The 20,545-nt window shown below is 32.6% G+C and overlaps 2 protein-coding genes across 4 annotated transcripts in view; one reads left to right on the plus strand and one right to left on the minus strand.

The window, feature by feature from the left end:
• The window catches only part of vapal (VAMP (vesicle-associated membrane protein)-associated protein A, like), a 29,668-nt gene extending 25,642 nt beyond the window's left edge, over window positions 1–4,026 (plus strand). Inside the window, exons 5-7 of one of the 2 annotated variants that reach the window (XM_058761620.1) lie at window positions 1,262–1,495; window positions 1,904–2,068; window positions 3,458–4,026. In XM_058761620.1, coding sequence (XP_058617603.1) covers window positions 1,262–1,495; window positions 1,904–2,068; window positions 3,458–3,619 — 561 coding nt within the window. In that variant the 3' untranslated portion in view covers window positions 3,620–4,026. The remainder of the gene's footprint in view (window positions 1–1,261; window positions 1,496–1,903; window positions 2,069–3,457) is intronic. The other variant, XM_058761623.1, reaches the window with a different exon arrangement.
• Window positions 4,027–4,745: 719 nt separating this feature from the next.
• Window positions 4,746–20,545, minus strand: part of LOC131552684 (protein APCDD1-like) — a 41,848-nt gene continuing 26,048 nt past the window's right edge. For both annotated transcript variants that reach the window (XM_058796617.1, XM_058796625.1), the window contains 5 exons: window positions 18,491–18,632; window positions 15,593–16,070; window positions 9,426–9,747; window positions 8,209–8,648; window positions 4,746–6,487 (listed from right to left, as the gene is read on the minus strand). In XM_058796617.1, the coding sequence (XP_058652600.1) occupies window positions 8,233–8,648; window positions 9,426–9,747; window positions 15,593–16,070; window positions 18,491–18,632 (1,358 nt within the window). In that variant the 3' untranslated portion in view covers window positions 4,746–6,487; window positions 8,209–8,232. The remainder of the gene's footprint in view (window positions 6,488–8,208; window positions 8,649–9,425; window positions 9,748–15,592; window positions 16,071–18,490; window positions 18,633–20,545) is intronic.

The following is a 20,545-nucleotide window of genomic DNA, read 5'->3' on the forward strand; positions in this document are numbered from 1 at the left end:
CCACCCTGTTACACGCTGCTCTAAACTGAATTATAATTCTGTTTTAACAGCAGAACGTGCTCGACTCTTATGGTAAGGTGCTGGAAGTGATTGTTTTTGACCGCTATCAGTGAAACGGGTGTGAGAGTCAGCCAATCACAAACACTCAATCGCTTTACTCATTCTGATTGGCTGATGTGTGTTGAGGGGCGGGGTTTTAGAGAGCGGATGGGAGTTTCTGGCTAAAGTTGGCAAAACGTCTGAAACCACTTACAGCACCTTTTTTATTACAGCTGTTTAGAGTTTGAAGTTAAGTTTTCTGTATTAACGTCGTTGTTCCTCCTTTAACTAGCTTGTATGTAGCTGCTTTTCACCAACACTGACACACACAAGAGCTGCACTATTAATGCAAATAAAACCGAAATCACGATGTGGCTTTGAGCGTGTGTTTAAAAATTCAACACGCGCCATTTTTCCAACAAAAGAGAAGCTTTAAGGTCTTCTTGTGGTTTTCTGCCAAAATAAAAGCTGGATGGTTTAAACCTTTATAAATGAGGAAATTAAGCCATAAATATAAATAAATAATAACATAATTAATATTTTTAAATAAAAATATATTAATATTTTCCTTAAATACTAGTGTTTTGTTTTATTTTACAGTGAAATTATATTTTATTTTTTCAAACTGTTATTTTGTAATAATAATAAATTATTATCATTATTATTATTAGCTTATAGTTATATTGATATGTAAACACAAAATATCCAAATTATGAAGCTGTACAAACAAGCAGTGTTATTTAGTATCGTTAACATACAAGTATATGAATGTATGTATATATTTAATTTTTGAATTTTGTTTTAATTTGAAAGTTTTAGTAATTGTATTGTGTTTTTGTCGTTTTTATTAGTTGTTTAAGTCTAAATCGTTTTTATTAATTTTATTTTAGTTTTAGTTATTTTAGTATATCAAGTTGAACTAAATGAAAATGAGAAATGTTGCTTTGGCAACTAGCTGAAATGTTACATTTTTTTATATTTTATTTTGTTTCAGTTTATGTCAACTAACAATTTTATATGGTTTTATTTTTTTTGTAATAACCTGGCAAACAAGCACAGGAACCCTGGAGCTTTTTAAAAAATCACAATTTTTATCAGAAATTTTTTTTTTTTTTTCACCCCCAAATCGTGCAGTCCACACACACACACACACACACACACACTGTTCATGTGACTTCCTGTTTGTTCACGAATGCCCCTCCGCTCTGCTGCGGCGTCCCAGAATCCTCAGAAGAGGAACCTGCTTCACTGGTTCCGTGCCGCTCCGGCTCCGGCTCCGTGGGCCGAGTTCCGCTCCCCGCTTTGCAGACGCCCGCCTTTCCCTCCCGCTCCGGGCGGCTTTAGCAGCTGGTGCGACACCCAGGAAGTCAGAACGACAGGGTCAGAGGTCAAGGCCTGCAGGCCTGCAGTGGTCAGTGAGGGTCAGAGCAGAGAGCAGCGTAGAGACATCAGTAGGGTAGGTCAAGGGTCAGCGGGGTCAGCAGGAGAAAACATGTCCCACATTGTGTTGTTGATGTCAAAGGTCTTGCATCCAATCAAACGCTGTTATTTTAATAAAGCAGGAGCTCATCAGATTAGATAAATGTGACTTATCTACCAGAAATATTAACTCATAAAGATGATTGATTGATTTATATTGGATTTTTCAGCATGGAATAACAAATACACAGATACAAACTCTGATTATCATAAATTAACATTATTATTCTAATAAACAACAGTTACATGTAACAGACCCCTAATAATGTCTCATGTTAATACCCTTACAGACAAACCTTCAGCTAATTACAGGCTTTATGGTATTTCCAGGTTTTCTGAGAGTTTAAATGTTGGTGAAGTGTGTTGTTTTGTCTTTGGTCTCCAGAACGAGATGGACTCTAAATCGGCGCCGGTTCTGAACTCCTCTAAAGCGGACGGGTCTGTGGCAGCGAAGGCCGTGGACGACTCGGAGATGAAGAAGGTCCTGGAGGAGTGCAAACGCTTGCAGACGGAGGTCAGCAAGCTCAACGATGAGAATCGCCAGCTCAAGGTGCGTCAGTTTGGCTTCTAAATGAATCCTTGGAAACAGTATAAATGTACTAATTATTTTCTACTACTAAAGTTTGACTGATTCACCTGTTATTTTAATATCATTTATGTACTATTAGGGTTTTTATGGATATTTTGAATATATGTATTTATTTATTTATTTTTACATTATTATTTAGGTTTAATTATTTTGATTTTTAGTTTGGTTTTTGTTTTTATTAAAGTCCAGTTTGTAATTTTAGTGCTTTCCGTCTTTTTAATTTTTTTGTAATTTAGTTATGTGTCATTCTTACTTGTTTTTGTGTAAATATTATTTAGGATTCATTTATTTTCAGTTTTGGGATTTTTAGGTTTTATTTTTTATTCATGTCGTCTTTAGTGCTTTAGTGCATTATTTTCTCATTTGAATTTTTATTTTTTCTACTTTTGACATTATTATTAGTTGTTTTTTTATTTGTTTTTTATATATATATATATATAGTTTCATTTTATTTTTATTTATGTCCACATAGTAATTTTAGAGTTTTTTTGCATTATTGCAAAATGTATTTAGTCATTTTGTTATTTTAGTAATTTTTATTAGCTTCAGTGTATTATTATTATTTTTTTTAATTATTTAAATTTTTTTTTTTTAGTATTGTTGTTTAGGTAAGGTTTAATTTAATTTTAGTTTCATTCTTTTTTTTTATTATTATTAAATTATTAAATATTATTATTTAGGTTTAATTTATTTTTATTTTTATTTCCGTTTTAGTTTTCGTTATGTCCAGTTAGCAATTTTACGCTTTAACTAAATGAAAATTAGAAATGTTGGCTTGGCAACTAACTGAAAAAAGTTTTTCATCTAATATTCATATATTATTTAAGCTTTATTACGATTCAATGATCATAATATGTGTCCCTGCAGCACAAAAGCAGTCATAAGCAGCACAGCTATATTTGTAGCAATAGCCAACAATATGCGTCAAAATTATCCATTTTTATTTTATGCCAAAAATCATTAGGATATTAAGTAAAGATCATGTTCCATGAAGATATTTAGTAATTTTCCTACTGTAAATATATCAAAACTTAATTTTTGATTATTAATATGCATTGCTAAGAACTTCATTTGGACGACTTTAGAGGAGATTTTCTCAATATTTAGATTTTTTTGCACGCTCAGATTTTCAAATATTGTCCTATCATAACAAACCATACATCAATGGAAAGATTATTTATTCAGCTCTCTTAGATAGATTTCAGAGATAGATTAGATTTCATGATGCATAAATCTCAATATTAAAAAATTGACCCTTATGACTGGTTTCGTGGTCCAGGGTCACACATGAAAAAAAACCCATTCTCAGGAACAGATAATTGCAGTAACGAGGCTCTGTCTCTCTATCAGGACGAGGGTTTGAGACTGAGGAGGTTCCAGCGCAGCGAGTACGTCACGAGTAACTCCAGCTCTGCACTCGGCCGCGAGTCGAAGGCCGGCTCTCTTCCTTCGCTGCTGGTCGTCATCGCTGCCATCTTCATCGGATTCTTCCTCGGAAAGTTCATCCTGTAGAATCAGAGACTCCCGTCTCTCTTTGTTTGGGTTCATTTGCTGTTTTCTGTTGAGGGCCAGACGGATGTTAGAGCCATGAACTGCTTCTGAAAGTCTTCCCCTCAAACGCGTTTCGTTTCACTCAAACTCGATGGAAAGTGTAAATGTGGTTTTAATGGTTCATCCAGACGAAGGAAGAGCTTCGGACCTTCACCAGAGACACAGGTGCCTCCTTCTGTACATTCGTTCTGTTTCTGTTCCTAACAACACCAACGCAGACTGTTTTATTACTGTAATTATCATTTATTAATTATATTATTAATGTACTTTCTGTCAAAGCAGCATTTATCCACACAAGACGTTCACTGATGTCTTCACTTTACTGTCTCATACTAGACGACATTGAAGAAATAAAAGAAAAAACTCAACCTCATGTTTGTCTGTCATTTGTCTAGTTAAAGTTTTAGACGAGTCAAAAATACATTTTTTGATGAAATGAGTGTTTTGATGAGAGATTTTTTATAATTTTTTGAATATGATAAATGTTTGATGAGAAGTTATAAATATGTAAGATTTTATATATATATATATATATATATATATATATATATATATATATATATATATATATATATATATATATATATATATAAAATAAATATGAACTGTTTATATATATATATATGTATATGTGTGTGTGATTTTATAACAGTTCATATTTAATGTATAATTATATATATATATATATATATATAATCTTACATGTATATAACTTTATATATTTCATTATTTTAGCAGTGTACAGGTTATTTTCTACAGTCTTTTGAACATAAGTAGGAAAAAACTTAGGAATTAAAATGTATTAAAATATTTTAATAAATAGATAATAATATAGATAAATAAGATAATAGTGTTTATGACTACATAATTGTATATTAGTTAATAGAAAGAAAACTAAAATAACATGTATTGTCAAAAGGAAAAATAAAAATATTTTTATTTATTATTACTATTATTATTTTATTTTTATTTTATTTTTTTGCTTAACACCCAGCTCAACTACAGACTCAAAACAGAGAATAAAATCTAAACTTCTAAATTTATATATATAATATTTTTATTTTTTTCCAAAACAGGAAATGCATATCTAGTGTCTATCATTAGAGACAAACAATAATGTTCATGTTTCATAGATTTATTTTGCACTGTCAATTCTGTTCTTTTCCAAAGAATGTAATGATTAACAAACACTTGTACGATCCAGTTTTTTTGGACGATGTCGGTGTGTGATTGATAAATGTGTTAAATTCAACAGACACTGCAAAACAAAACATCTAAAGATATAAAACATTACTTCAACTCTCAAACAAGTGTCTTTGTGCATCTGAAGTGTCAGAGTAAAGCAGGAATACATTTATTCTCTTGTTCCTCCAAACACTGACCGTCACTGTAGTTCGTCATTACACCGAATGAAAAGAAATGAAAAATCAGTGTTAGAAGTACTAAACATATTATTAAAAAGCATCAGCTGACCCTTCAGTGAATCCTGAGCGATCTTCATCAAGTCCTGCGAGTTTCACAGAAATGATCCAAACAGCTGTAATGCAGATAAAATGCTTTGCAAACTCGTAATTCATTGCATTTGACCACTTGCTGACTCCTGCGAGACTGAATGAGCATCAGTAAATTGCTGAAGGGTCAGCGCTGACCTGAACCGCATCGGTCAGAAACTCTCTGATCTGAAGCCTTCCTAAAATCAGAAGTCTGTTAAATACAGAAGACCTGAACCGCAACGACAAGAAAAGAAAATCAAGATGGAAAAATCAGTGTCTCAGATCCTTCAAAGGCCTAAGATGATTTACTCTCACTCCAAAAATTTTTTTTTTTTTTTTTTTTTTTTTTATATAAATGTTTTTTGAATGAGAAAAGCTTTTGTGAGAAAAAAATGTTTTGGATGAGAGATTTATTTTATTTTTTTGATGACAAACATTTTTATGAGAAAAATGAGTAAAAAATGTTTTCAGATGAGGAAAAAAAAAGTAAAAAAAAAATAAAAATTTGATGAGAAAAAAAATTAAAACAAATAGCTTTTTTTGACGAGGAAACAAAATAGCTTTTATGATGACAGAAAAATGTTTTTATTGAGAGAAAAAAAATTTCAGATGAGAGAAAAAAAAATTAAAAAGAAAATAGTTTTCAAAGAGAACTTTTTTGAAAGAGAAAAATGTTTTTGTTTTTTTATTGAGAGAGAAAAAAAATCTTTGGACTTGGGCTCAGGATGAATCTAAGGCACTATTTTATTCCACCTTGACTTTTCTTTTTCAATGTAATTTAAGTACCAAAAGTTATAAAAGTCAGCAGTGATTATCTACAGTTTTAATATTTCCCTTTCCTTCCATGTAGCCCTTAAAATGTTCATATCTTCATCTCAAACTCACTCACATATAAAAATACTTCTCATATGAATGTCCACATCTCACTCAGACAAGGAAAAAACACCCAGAAATGAAAATTCTGTCATTTCAAACTTAATTTTCTTTCAAACATTTAAACCAACTAATTTTGAACTGTTTTATTGTACAGAATGTGAATAAATAATGACAGAATCTTTATTTTTGGGTGATTTTTCCTTGAATCTCATTTGCAGGCATGTTTTAGGATGTAAAGTCCTGTCAGGAGCGAAAGCGTCGGGCTTCGTTCTCGTAAAGTGCAGTTCATGTTGTGCAGCAGTTTCATTCGTCCGTCCCGTCTGACGGAAAACTCAAGTGCATTCTGGGTCAGAAACATCTGTTCGTTTTCACGTCTCTCAGAAACCCTCAAATGCCAAACTCCAAACCGTAGCCGCTGTGGTTGCCAGATTGTGGTGGCAGGTCGGGCTGGCGATGCTGTCTGTGGTGCAAAAAGGTCACATTAGCAATTAAAGAAAAAACACTTAAGCAAGACATGCTCAGGTCAAAGTGTCTGAATCATTTTTGATCCCAAATTTTACTGGAAGTCCACTGTGTGAAGAATTTTTGGGTATAATATGTCACAGTTTACTGTATTTTGCTATCCTCACTTACATAAATGAACTATAGTGTCCTGCACCCACTAGCAAAAAATATACAAAATTATATTTGCTGTCTGAATAATTTTTGGTTTGACTGTACATGCATTGTATGGGTCAAAATTATCCATTTTTCTTTTATGCCAAAAATCATTAGGATATTAAATAAAGCTCATGTTCCATGAAGTTATTTTGTAAACTTCCTACCGTAAATATATCAAAACTCACAATGTCATCACAAATACAAGTTAATTCTAAATGATGGCAATCATAATTGAGTTAGTTTTGCCGTTCTGTCCATTTGGTGCTGGTTGTGCATTATGACTCGCCATGTGAATTTTTTTCACTATAATTATTATTATTATTATTAAAGTAATATTGTATTTTATACTTGCTCTCCCTTGCATTATTAACGTAATGGCTTAAATGTACGTTGTATAATGTTCCCTGAAAAACACATATGTGACTATGGAGCACAAAACAAGTCATAAGGGTCAATTTTGTGAAATTTAGATTTATACATATTTATACATATGCTTTCCAGATGGTTTATGATATGACAATATTTGGCTGAGATGCAACTATTTGAAAAGCTGTAATCTGAGGGTGCGAAAAAATCTAAATATTGAGAAAATCACCTTTAAAGTTGTCCAGATGAAGTCCTTACACTGTAAAAAATTACCGTGAATTTAACGGTAAAGGACTGTAAAAATACTACAGTAAAAACCTGTTAAATGGTTAATGGTAAGTTCCCCTACTGTAATGGACAATACATGTAATTTTACGGTAGTAGACCATTTTTGGAAGTGAAAAAGAACGTAATTTACAGTGAATAACCGTAAATTGACATTCCCAGAATTCCCTGCATTACATTTCAAGTTTGATGTTTTTTTGTTGAAATAACTATGTTTCTTCTTAGTTTTTTCTTATCAGTTTTGTACATTAGGGTTGTATGTTACACCTAATGTTGTTAAATGAATGTTTATTGGATTATTTCAGTTTCAGGTGTATTACCCTGATGATGTTTGTGTGAATGACACTGTGCCACTTCTATATATGTTAATATTTAAAAGCTGCTCGTGATGGGCTTTGGTTCATCGCGTGTCTTTCTCATCAGCACCTGCTTTTGGTGGTTATCAGTGTATTACAAAGGTACAAAACAGATGGTATATTAACATTATATCAGTTAATGAAATTACGGTATTTAAGTGTAAATTTAAGTTAAAAGCTAAAATGTTGCTACCGTATTCATTACAGTAAAATTCTGGCAACCACAGCTACCGTTTTTTTTACCGTAAATTTTAAGGATTTTTTTTTTCCATGTAGCAATGCATATTACTAATCAAAAATGAAGTTTTGATATATTTACGGTAGGAAATTTACAAAATATCTTCATGGAACATGATCTTTACTTAATATCCTAATGATTTTTGGCATAAAAGAAAAATGGATAATTTTGCCCCATACAATGTATTGTTGGCTATTGCTACAAATATAGCTGTGCTGCTTATGACTGCTTCTGTGCTGCAGGGACACATTTTTCAAAACTGTGGTGAGAACTAACCGGTGCTGGGGGTTTCATGACCCTTTAACGTCCCTCAGAAACCCACAAACTCCAAACCGCAGCCGCCGCTGCTGTGGTTGCCAGATTGCCGAGGTGCTGCGCGGCGCTGACCTCTGACCTCTGACCTCCGGCGGCAGAGCACTGGACCAGCGGCGTCTGATAGGACGTGGGCCGGCGCTCGGGCCGGTCAGGGCTGGAGCCGTCGCTGGGCCGCTGACCATTGAACAGCAGCAGTCGTCCGCCGGCGTCACGCTCCAATCGGAAGAGCTCGTACTCTGTGTGCGGGAGGCGGAGCCCCAGCGCTGCGCAGCCATTGGTCGGCGTGACGTCCTGCTCCACGCCCACCTGCCACGAGCCCTGGACACCGCAGCCGTCCCCATTGAACACCTTCAGCAGAGTCATGGTCGCCAGATCCATCGGCGTCACGCGCATGTGGTTCACTGCAAGATCAGAAACAGAGAAATAGTTAAGAATATATGCGCATATATATATATATATATATATATATATATATATATATATATATACACATATGTATATATGTATACATATGTATATATATATATATATATATTTAGAACCATTTTTGAACCATTTTTGAACCTTTTTCAGAGAGAATATGTATGTATGCATGTCTATGTATACAGTATATGTGTGTGTATATATATATATAAAAACAAATATTTATGAAAATGTATAAATATCTGTTTCAGACTGTTAAGATTTTAGAATTATTTTGTTTAGAACCATTACGAATTTTTTGCATTGTGATGTACACAATTTTTATAAATATCAATAAATATTTCAGACTGTAAAGATTTTATATTTTTTTATGTTTAGAAATATTATGATTTAATAATGTATGTATTTATTTATTCATTTCCATTGTGATATACACAATTTTTTAAACATTAAACAGTTCTGCTGTTACATTTTCTTCAAAACTTTGCCTCTTTTTTTCAAAACTTTACACACAAATCCAAGAATTTCACACAGAAAATGCAAAACGCCTCACATCTCTCGCAAAATGAAGCACTGCGTTCAAAATATCACAAACACATCTCAAAAGCAAACACCATAATTTTAATTCCTGTTAGATTTGTGTGTTACATAGAGAATTGTGGCTTGTGTTTTATGAAATTAAGCGATGATGTGATGAGTAAAGATTTTGTGTGCAAGCAGTTGAAAAAAACCTGTTAAGTGAGTTGAACTCTGACCTTTGAACACAAAGTCGGTGCCGCCCATGACGTGTGTGGAGCGCAGGCCGTGGCTGTAGCGTCCGCGAGCGAACAGACTGAAGGTGGGGTGTTTGCAGGCCGGGTCAGAGTAGTGATAGTAGTGACCCTCCCATGTGTGGTTGCTGTCGTGGAAGATGAAGTGTCTCGTGAGGAACAGGACCTCGGGCCGGACCTCGCAGCGGCGGGAAGCCCACTGACCGCTCAGGGTCACCGTCAGCTCGGGCCGCGGCGGGAGAACGGGCGGCTCAAACTCGTCTGAGCGAGAGACGATCCGACAGACGACGCAGCTGGCATCGTGATTCTGAGAACAGAAGCGGTGCATTACACTGACGATCTGATAATGAGCTTCAGTAAACACAAGTGCATTGCCTGAGAATGAACTCGAACCACTGAAAAAAATCCAACTTTCCAAAAGTTCTACTAACAATGTAAAAAAAGTAGCTTGAACAAAGAATTTTTAGTTGGAGAAGGCAGTTTAATTTTTTTTGTGTGTGAACAAAAATACTCTAAACATGTCGCTAGCAAAAGCTGTTTTGTTTACCTTACTTACACTGAAAAAAAATGATACAATTTTTTTTTAATGTAAGTGGTTGCAAACAATTTTAGCTACATTTAAATAAAAAAAAATGTTGAAAGTTAGTCAACTCAATTTTTTTATTTAAATGTAGCTAAAATAAATTGATTGCAACCATTAAAAAAAAAAGTGCAAATTCAATGAATCATTCTTTTCAGTGCAGATACTCAAGCATTTGTTCACAATATATCCAAATGTTCTCCCAACTTCTCAACAAACAATTTACACTGAACAATATTGCACAAGTTCCCAGCATGCACGAACATTTTATGTTAATTATTATTAAAATATTATCCTTATTTGAAATTTTACTGGCTTAATTTATGCTGCTGCTGTTGTCAATTAGCTCTCATGTGGATCAAAGTTAATATTTTAGTACTGATTTAAAATTTGATGATCCTCACCACGATTGAATCGTGTGCTGAGGTACTGTATATGTGCATCTCATTGCAACTTGTTTAATACATTTGTCTATCAGCATAAATGTTTGCCTTCAGTTTTAAGAGGCAAATGCTACCCATATTATATAGAAGGCTTTATTAGTTTATTAGCTTTATTTCTAGTCGGTTGCTAGTTGAGTTAACTTAAGTTGATTTTTTTGAGTTAGGTCAACTTTTTTTTTTTTACAGTGATCAGAGGTGGACAGTAGTGAAGTATTTTTACTGTACTCAAGTAAATTTAAAAAGTATCTGTACTTTATCAGAGTGTTTTTCTTTGAATCTATGAATCATTAGTTAAGCATAATCAATTCATCCTTTATAAAGCATTGTTCCAACATTAATAAGCATTAGTAAGCAGTTTATAAACACAGCTATAAATGTTTTGTTCTTGAGCATATCTATAATGTTTAATAATTGTATTGTCATACTTAACACTCATTTCTAAATTATTACATTATTTACAAACCAGTTATTTAGGAGTTTATTTAGAAAGTGTAAGTAGAGACTAATAAACTATTTCAATGTATATTTATAAATCTTATTATTTAGACACATGATAATAGCTGCTCAGTGTGTTAATAAATGCTTTATTAACACATATCTGCTGTAATTCATGATTAAGTCAGGTAGTTATAAAGCATTTAGTAGTTGCCAGCCATCTATTTTTACTATTTATACCTTATAAAGCATTTACAAAAGAGATTTCAAGGCTCAGTTGTCTCCCAAATGAGAAAAACAGAAAAACAAACACAACACAGAGGGATACAGAACTCAGAAATATTTATTTCAAGATGCAAAAAAAAAAAAAAAAAAAAAAAAAAATGAAACTGTACACTTGAATTGTTATTTTATTATTATTTTTCTATGACACTGCAGAGGTTTATTTTTAATTTTTTTATCAAGTGAAAAAAAAGAAAGAAAAATAAACCTCTGCAATTTAAATTAAATATTCAAACAACAAATGATACATTCAAACTCCAAAAACTTTAAATGATATTTTCAAACTGTAAAATTTTTTATATATTTATATATCTATTTTTATTAGAGCTGATAAAAATGTAAAACTGTAACTTGAATGCAATGAATATTATTAATATATAATATATAATTATAATTATATATTAAATACATAATATTAATAATTAAATCATAATTAAAAGCACATTAATACTGTGAAAGTGAAGTGTTACTATGACGTGCAAAGTTCCTGAAACTTACTCATGGCGGCTTTTTTTCCACCAAACACTTAGATGTTTATGAACAGACTAAACTAGTTATGTTTCTATTAATGCTTCTATTAATGCACAAACTGAAGACAGATGGTCACATGACGCTGATCACAGAAAACCACCAATCAATTCCATAAAGAAGAATTTCTATCTTCAAATTTTACGAGCGAAGCTGGTTTGTGTCACAAAAGCAAGCAGTTAAACAAAGCAGCGTGTCTTCTCTTAAAAGAGCTGCTGATCCACAGAAAAGCTCTGTTTCAAGCTTCTTTTACAAAAATCATTGTATTCTCTTTAGAATTACTTTATTGACATTAACATACTAGTAATTGGTAAAGCAATACTCAGTTTCACACACTGTTATCAGTGTCACGATATATAAAAAAACCTAAAATATTATTCCGATGTAAACAGCTGTTTTCTATGTGAATATCTGCTAAACTGTAATTGATTTCTGTGATCAAAGCTGAATTTTCAGCATCGTTACTCAAAGTGTAAAAACTGCTACATTCAAGCAGTAAACTATACATTCAAACTCCAAAAACTTTGTATCATTTTATATATTTAAATTGTAAATTTTTAAAATGATATTCAAACCGTAAATGTGAATTTCCTCACATATTTTTCATACAGTACACTGATAATATATATTCATAATTAAAAGCGCATCAGTTATTATGTTCCTGAAACTTACTCGTGACATCCGACAAAAAGAAGCTTTTTCCACCAAACACTTACATTTTTATGAGCAGACTAAATGAGTTATGCTTCTATTAATACACGATCAATAAAACACAGCCACACAGACGTGACACGCACAAACAGACGGTCACGTGACGCCCAGAAAACCACAGACACTCCCAGAGGCTTCTGGGATAGCGCAGCACATCAAACACATCAACATCTTTCCATAAAGAGGAATTTCTATCTTCAAATTTTACGAGTGAAGCTGGTTTGTGTCACAGAAGCAAAGCAGCGTGTCTTCTCTTAAAAGAGCTGTTTTGCACGTTATACTTTGCTAATTATTTGCAGAATGACTTTATCGTCATTAACATATTGGTAAAGAAATACTCACACGCTTTTACAGTCTGATTTGGTAAGCAGCAGTGCCACAATATACTGTATGACCAAAGAGTTTTACGCTGTTTAAAAATAAAGCCAGAAAATGCAAAGCAAAGGCTCATGGGAGCTGGTATGAGATCATAAAGCTGTGAATTCTGCAAATATCGCATAGATGTGAGAAATTACTGAATCAGACACATTTTGATAGTCTCTTCTGCTCACCAAAGCAGCATTTATGTGATTAAAAATACAGAAAAAATATTAAATATTATTAGAATGTAAAACGGCAGTTTTCTATGTGAATATGTGTTAAACTGTAATTTATTTCTGTGATGCGCAGCTGTATTTTCAGCATCATTACTGCAGTCTTCAGAGTCACATGATCTTCAGAAATCATTTGCTGCTCAAGAAACATTTCTTGATGTTGAAAACATTAATATTTCTGTGGAAACCGTGATACGTTTTATTTTTCAGGATTCACAGATGAATAGAAAGTTCAAAAGAACAGCATTTATTTGAAATAGAAATCTTTTGAAACATTAGAAATGTCTTTACTGACACTTTTGATCGATTTAATGCATCCTTAATGAATAAAAGTACTAATTTCTTACTTACCCTGAACTCTTGAATGGTGATGTATGACAGTTTCCATAAAAATATTGTGCAGCACGACTGTTTCAACATTGATAATAATCAGAAATGTTTGTTGAGCAGCAAATGATTTCTGAAGATCATGTGACACTGAAGACTGCAGTAATGATGCTGAAAATACAGCTGCGCATCACAGAAATAAATTACAGTTTAACACATATTCACATAGAAAACAGCTGATTTAAATTGTAATACTATTTCACAATTTTACTGATTTTATTGTATTTTTAATCAAACGAATGCAGCCTCGGTGAGCAAAAGAGACTTTTTTAAAAACATAAAAAAATCAGGTCCGAATGTAATCATCTAGATGTGTTTAGCATTCAGCTCTGACTCTTACTGAGAGAAAACATGAGATGATCCTCAAATCAAAGACAGTATTTCATCCAGAATGAGCTTTGGTTGATGTCAGATGAGAGCCGGCCGTCTTCTCTTTTATCTTTATTATTATTGCGAGCCTCTCTGTAAAGCTTTGCCAAATGAAGGAGCATTGGAGCAGAAAGCTAAACATTTCACATCACATCCTGATGAGACGAGAGAAAGCCTCGGTCCGTCTGAGACGTAAACAGAGACGTGCAGCGATAACCCTCCAGCACTTAAAGCACAGCTTATTCACCACAGATCATAACATAACCTCAAGAAAACAAACCCACTCGGCTCTCCATCAGCTCCAGCAGAGAGAACAAGCATTAGCTTTAGTTTACAGGACTCAACTACATCCACCAGTGGAAGGACCACATGAATACATTTGATGTTTTTGTAAATTGCTTTTAAAAAAAAGATACATTTTGATGTTGAAGTCTTTTTAATAAAAAAGAAAGAAAAGAAAAAAAAGGACTGTGCTATATACTTTATTTTAAGGATGTTTACAAATTCACTTGTTAAGAGGCAGGGTTATTGTCAACTAAAACTAAAACCATAAAAAAAAAAAAAATGTTTCTGTTGCATGAAATTACGTACACATTAACTGAAATAAAATATTTGAAAAACTTATTGAACTTAACCTTTTTTTTTTTTTTTTAGCTAGCTGCCTATAGGCAATATTTCTCGTTTAAAAAAAAAAAAAAATGTATTCACGTTTAAGTACTAAAAATAGCTACAATTAATAAAAATAAAACTAATAAATAAAAATTCATTAATAAATAAACATATATACTATTTAAAAAAATTATAATAATAAAATGCTAATGTGCTAATTAAATAATATTTTATATTTTTAATTTCCTAACGTAAATATATTAAAACTTCATTTTTGATTAGTAATATGCATTGCTGAGAACTTAATTTGGACAACTTTAAAGGTGATTTTCTCAATATTTCGATTTTTGGCACCCTCAGATTCCAGATTTTCAAATAGTTGTATCTCAGACAAATATATAGATCATATTTATAAGTATACTTGTGATAAGAGGTTAAGTTCGTTACAACAATGGTTTATAGATTTCAGCTTATATGCAGTCATTGAGTACTACAGCCATATAACGGTTATTGATATTTTTGATATTTTATGCCATCATATGTCACCAAAGTCACCAAAATTTTAGGTTTCGGCAGTCTGAACTTACTGAAATTATTATTTTTTTTTATTATTATTATTTTTTACTAAAGCATAAGAATTATTAAATATAACATAAAAATAAGCATATTTTAAATTGAAAATATCGTACTCATAGAGAAAGAAAAAAAACCTCACCAAAATGGCATAAATTGATAGATTGTATTTGGTAACACTTTATTTTGATGGTCCCGTTTGAACATTCTGTCTACAATAAGTAACTTTGCACCTACACCTCAACAAACTCTCATTAGAATATTAGTAGACTGTCTGATTAATATCTGCTTACTCTTTATTGTGATGGCATCTCAACAGACATTCTACTGACTATAAGTAACTTTACAAGTACATGTCAACTTACTCTAATCCTAACCTTACTAATACTCTACTAACACTCTAATGAGAGTCAGTAGATATGTAGGTGCAACGTTAACAGAATGTGTTAAAGGGACCATCAAAATGAAGTGAAACCTTGTATTTTATCGAATACAGTGATATGACATTTATAAAAAAAAATAAATAAAAATTGGGATCACACTTGAGACTTTCGTGCCCAAATTTCTCCACAAAGGAGAAATTAAGGGCTGCTACACGAAGAATGCTTGAGGCTGAATGGTGTGTAAAAGCGCTGCTCTCACCTGTGCGTTCTGCAGCGCAGGCTGGTAGCTGGAGGGTCTGTAGAGCATCCTCTGCGCCGCTTCGGTGTGAATGTCTCCCAGGTAAAGCTCCTCCAGCAGCTGATCCAGGCCGTGATGCAGATACTGCTTCTCCAGCCGCAGCAGCTGCAGCTCGTGCATGGAGAAGTTCAGCGCGCAGCCGCAGTCGCTCCACAGCTCGTAGCTGATGTTGGGCTGCCACGAAGCGCAGCCGAGCTCTCGGGCCGCAGACGCCGAGTGACACACCAGATGCATGCTGTGGATCTGATAGTCGGCCTCGGTGCCGCCTCGGACGATCCAGGACGGCTGGCGCAGACGCAGACGGCCCCGCACCTGCAGACTGTAGCTCGGTGTGGAGCAGTGGTTGTCTGCGTAGTAGAACTGAAGCGCCTTAAACGTGTTGTTGTGGAAGAAATGGTACGAGCGAGTGAGGAACTCCGGACCGGGACGCACCTCACAGCTGCCGAGGAAAATACACTGATTTATTACTGCTGTTGTCTTCGAAACGAGCCCGGTCTCATGAAAATGCGTATAAATAGTATGCCAAATGAAAACAAAAACTTGTGGTATTGATAAGCAAAAATTAACTTTGGCATGAATATGATACGCAGTTTTCACGTGCATATGATACGAAATTTGTTGGCGTGCATATGATGCGCAGTTTTCGCCTTCATATGATATGAAATTTGTTGGCGTGCATATGATGCGCAGTTTTCGCGTGCATATATGAAATTTGTTGGCGTGCATATGATACACAGTTTTCGCGTGCATATGATACAAAATATGTTGGCGTGCATATGATACGCAGTTTTCGCGTGCATATATGAAATTTGTTGCCGTGCATATGATACACAGTTTTCGCGTGCATATGATACAAAATATGTTGGCGTGCATATGATACGCAGTTTTCGCGCGCATATATGAAATTTGTTGCCGTGCATATGATTTACATTTACATTACATTTTGTTATTTAGCAGACGCTTTTATGCAAAGCAACTTACAAATGAGGACATTAGAAGTCCAAACAAATCAAAACCAACAAATGCTATATTAGTTTATTATTATAGTGTTATATTTCAATTTCACAAAGAAACGTGCAGCATTTTGTCCAAGCAATACTAAAAGGACACATTTAATTTATAATTTGTCTTAAATTTCATTTTGTAAAAACTAAATCGAATCGTGAGTTGAGTGAATCGTTACATCCCTATGTTCCGCTGAAGAAACAAACTCATCTACAACTTGATTGGTCTGAGGGCGAGTACATTTTTAGCAAATACGATTCTTTTAATAATACCCTAAAAACTACATTTTAACGTCAAATCTTCCGCACTTTCCCACAACTAGCTCGGTAGGAAATTTTTGTACTCTGAAGAATGCAAGTTGGGATTTGGCCAAGCTAGCTAGCTGTTGGCATACACATACATGATACGCAGTTTTCACGTACATATGATACGCATCTACTCCACAACCCTAATCCTACCCACTGCGTGTTATATACAATTTTTGCGTATCAATACCAAGCGTTTTTGTTTTTATTTGGTGTACTATTTATATGCACTTTCATGAGATTGGGTTGTCAATACACAAATCAGTCATCATTAACTCATCAAATATCAAGTAAAAATATTAAAAGATTAAATAGGATTTATAAAACAATAAAAGGATTTAAATTTGAAATAATAGTTTATAAAATAATAAAATAATTAAATTAAATTAAACTTTATGTAATAATATTGTAGTTATTAATATCATATATAATATTTATATTTATTTATATAATATTATAATTAATAATTATAATTAAAAATAATACATTTTAATATTAAAAATATTAAAATATAGTGTATTTAAAAATAATAATTCAATATTAAATCTGCTAAATGACTAAATGTAAATAAGATTTATAAAATAAATAAGGATAATATTAAGCAATATTAAATATTTTATAAAATATTGAAAACAACATTTGCAAAATAAGTATATTAAATAATACCAAATAATATTTTATAAAATAATAATTAAATATTAAATGATATTTATAAAACAATAAACAAGGATAACATTAAGGAATATTAAATAATATTTTATCAAATAAATAATATTTGTAAAATAATTATATGAAATAATACTAAATAATATTGTATAAAATAATAAAAAATAGTAAATAATTAATCATTCACCCAAAACACCAATCAGTCATTATTAATTCCCCAAATCTCAAACAATATTTTATTGAATACTAATAAAAATATTAAACAATATTCATTCATTATATAATATAAAATTAAATTAAATATAAAAATTGAATATATAATATTTATAAAATTATTATATTAAACAATACTAAATAAGTTTGATAAAATAATAAAAAATATTAAATAACATGTATAAAATAATCATTTTAAATAACAGTTATAAAATAAATAATATTTCACTCTAATTCCAAACCCATATGACTTTCTCCTAGCTTTAAAGAAATTGACTTCTTGTTGTTTTTCATGAAATTAGTGTTATTAGTGGATTTTGTGTTTACATATTTTACATACTTTAGAATCTTTTAATTGGGGAAATGAAAACAGCATGTAAAAATCATCTAATTAATAAAATTCTTAAGTTAAAATATGTAAACATCCATAATCCATAAATAATATGCGCGCTCTCCCTCTCTTATTGGAAAAGATTAACTTCAATCAGTGTGAACTGACCACCACAGAGAATATGAAGAATATCACAAACTTTAGGAGTCAGCTGTCCACGGCAGTCTTTAAGATACCAGCACAATAACACACTCAGCAAAATATTGTCTAATTATCATTATCGATAAAATCCCAGAAAATATCAAGATATTATTTTTTGTCAATATCGCACACCCCTACCTGGTGGACACCCAGTGGCCCTGGATGTTGGGTGGCATCTGGACGGTGATGCCGTTCTGCAGGTGTTTGAGCAGGTGCACACACTGTGTGTCTTTGGACGGCCAGACGAGACTCTTCTCCAGAGACGAGGCCTTCACACAACCTGACCAGATCAGACACAGCAAACACAGGGTTAACATCTGCTCATTCATTACTCTACACAAGGCAAGGCAAGTTTATTTATATAGCACATTTCATGCACAATGTTAATTCAAAGTGCTTTAGATAAAAAGGAAGTAAAAAAAAAAAAAAATCAAAACAATAAAACAAGGATTTAAAAATTGATTTAAAATGAATTTAAAACAGTTAAAAATAGAAAATGATTATACATAAAATACAGTGCAATTGTGATTGTGAAGTGATTTTTAGTTGTTTGACCCCTAGAGTCAAGGTATGCATTCACCTTGATAACTTTATCTTTGTTTCCAAATGCAATGACTTCAGTTTTCTCCTCGTTTAACTGAAGAAAGTTCTGGCACATCCAACAGTTTATTTCATCAATGCATTGGCAGAGGGAGTCAATGGAGCTGTAGTCATTTGGAGATAAGGCTAAGTAAATCTGGGTATCATCAGCATAGCTGTGATAGGCAATTTGGTTCTTTCTCATTATTTGACTTAGTGGGAGCATATACAGGCTAAACAAGAGCGGTGCAAGAATTGAGCCTTGTGGGACTCCGCACTGCTACACAGTGCTAGGAAGGTTACTTTGGAAACGAAATAGGTTACAGATTACAAGTTACCCTGTCTAAAATGTAATAAGTAGTGTAACTATTTCAGTTACTTTATTAAAGTAATGCAACTGATTACATTTGATTACTTTTCTAAAATGTTTTCAACTGTTAATCATTTTGAAACATAAAGCGGGCAGCATTAACCTTACAGTACTCAACACTGACTTTCAGAATCCTTCATCACTTGAATTAAGATTATAATAATTTAATTTTAAAGCACAGCTGCCACAAAATCAGACTTACTTTGAGATCATTCTGAGGTTAAATACAGATTTTAATTCATCACAGTTTAGTGATGCATAGAAGAACCATTTTTGGTTCCCAAAAGAACCTTTCAGTGAACGGTTCCTAAAAGAACCATTTTAAAGAACATTTTAAAAATCTTTTTTGACTATAAAGAACCTTTTTTGCATTTGAAAGGTTTCATGGATGTACAAGGTTCTTCATAGAGCCATTGATGCCAATAAAAAAACGTAATTTTTAAGAGTGTAGTTATGTCAGGAAACACTGGAATCTAACATTGCTTTGGAAAAACAGTTAATCTTAAAAATTAAGCATATACATGAACCCAAATAGGAAATAAAACAGTTATGGAATAAGCATGTGTCCTAAACTCCTGAAACATTGGTGTCATATACATTTAGAGCAGTTTATTGTAGCAATTTATGAAAGAAATCAATTAAATCTTTATGTGGGTGTGTGTAAAAATAAAAAATCAGATCAAACCCCCTTTGTAATCGTTAACATTTTCATAAGCAACTGTAATTTAATTACACAAATTGTCCTCAGTAACTGATTACAATTACATTTATTTTGTAATTAAATCACGTAATTTAGTTACATGTAACTAGTTACTTCCGAACACTGACTGTACACACACATGTAAATCCCTGTTATTTCCAAATCCATAATCTATAGTTCTCTGCTTAAATATGAAGAGATCAAACAACAGATTCATGAGTTACTCCAAATTTAAAAAAACTTATGGATGTCATTATAACACAAGTCAGACATTGGAGTGAGTTGCTGTTTTTGTCTCTTCTGAGGAAGATTCATTGACTTGTTTTGTACACAGAGACATTTTGCTCTGATTTATTTAATGTTCATCTGATCTCATCTTTCTGTTTTAAAGATGTTTCCTTTGGATTGTTTGACTGCTCAAAAGAGAATTTAGGAAAATTATGAATTTGATGAATTTTAATGAATTAGCTAAAGTTCACACACAGCAACCCAAATCTGTCTCTAAACGTCTCTTTTCTTTATTCAGAGTTGATCTAGACGAGTT

This window comes from Onychostoma macrolepis, chromosome 02 (genome assembly GCF_012432095.1).
Source record: "Onychostoma macrolepis isolate SWU-2019 chromosome 02, ASM1243209v1, whole genome shotgun sequence".
Taxonomy (NCBI): Eukaryota; Metazoa; Chordata; class Actinopteri; order Cypriniformes; family Cyprinidae; genus Onychostoma; species Onychostoma macrolepis.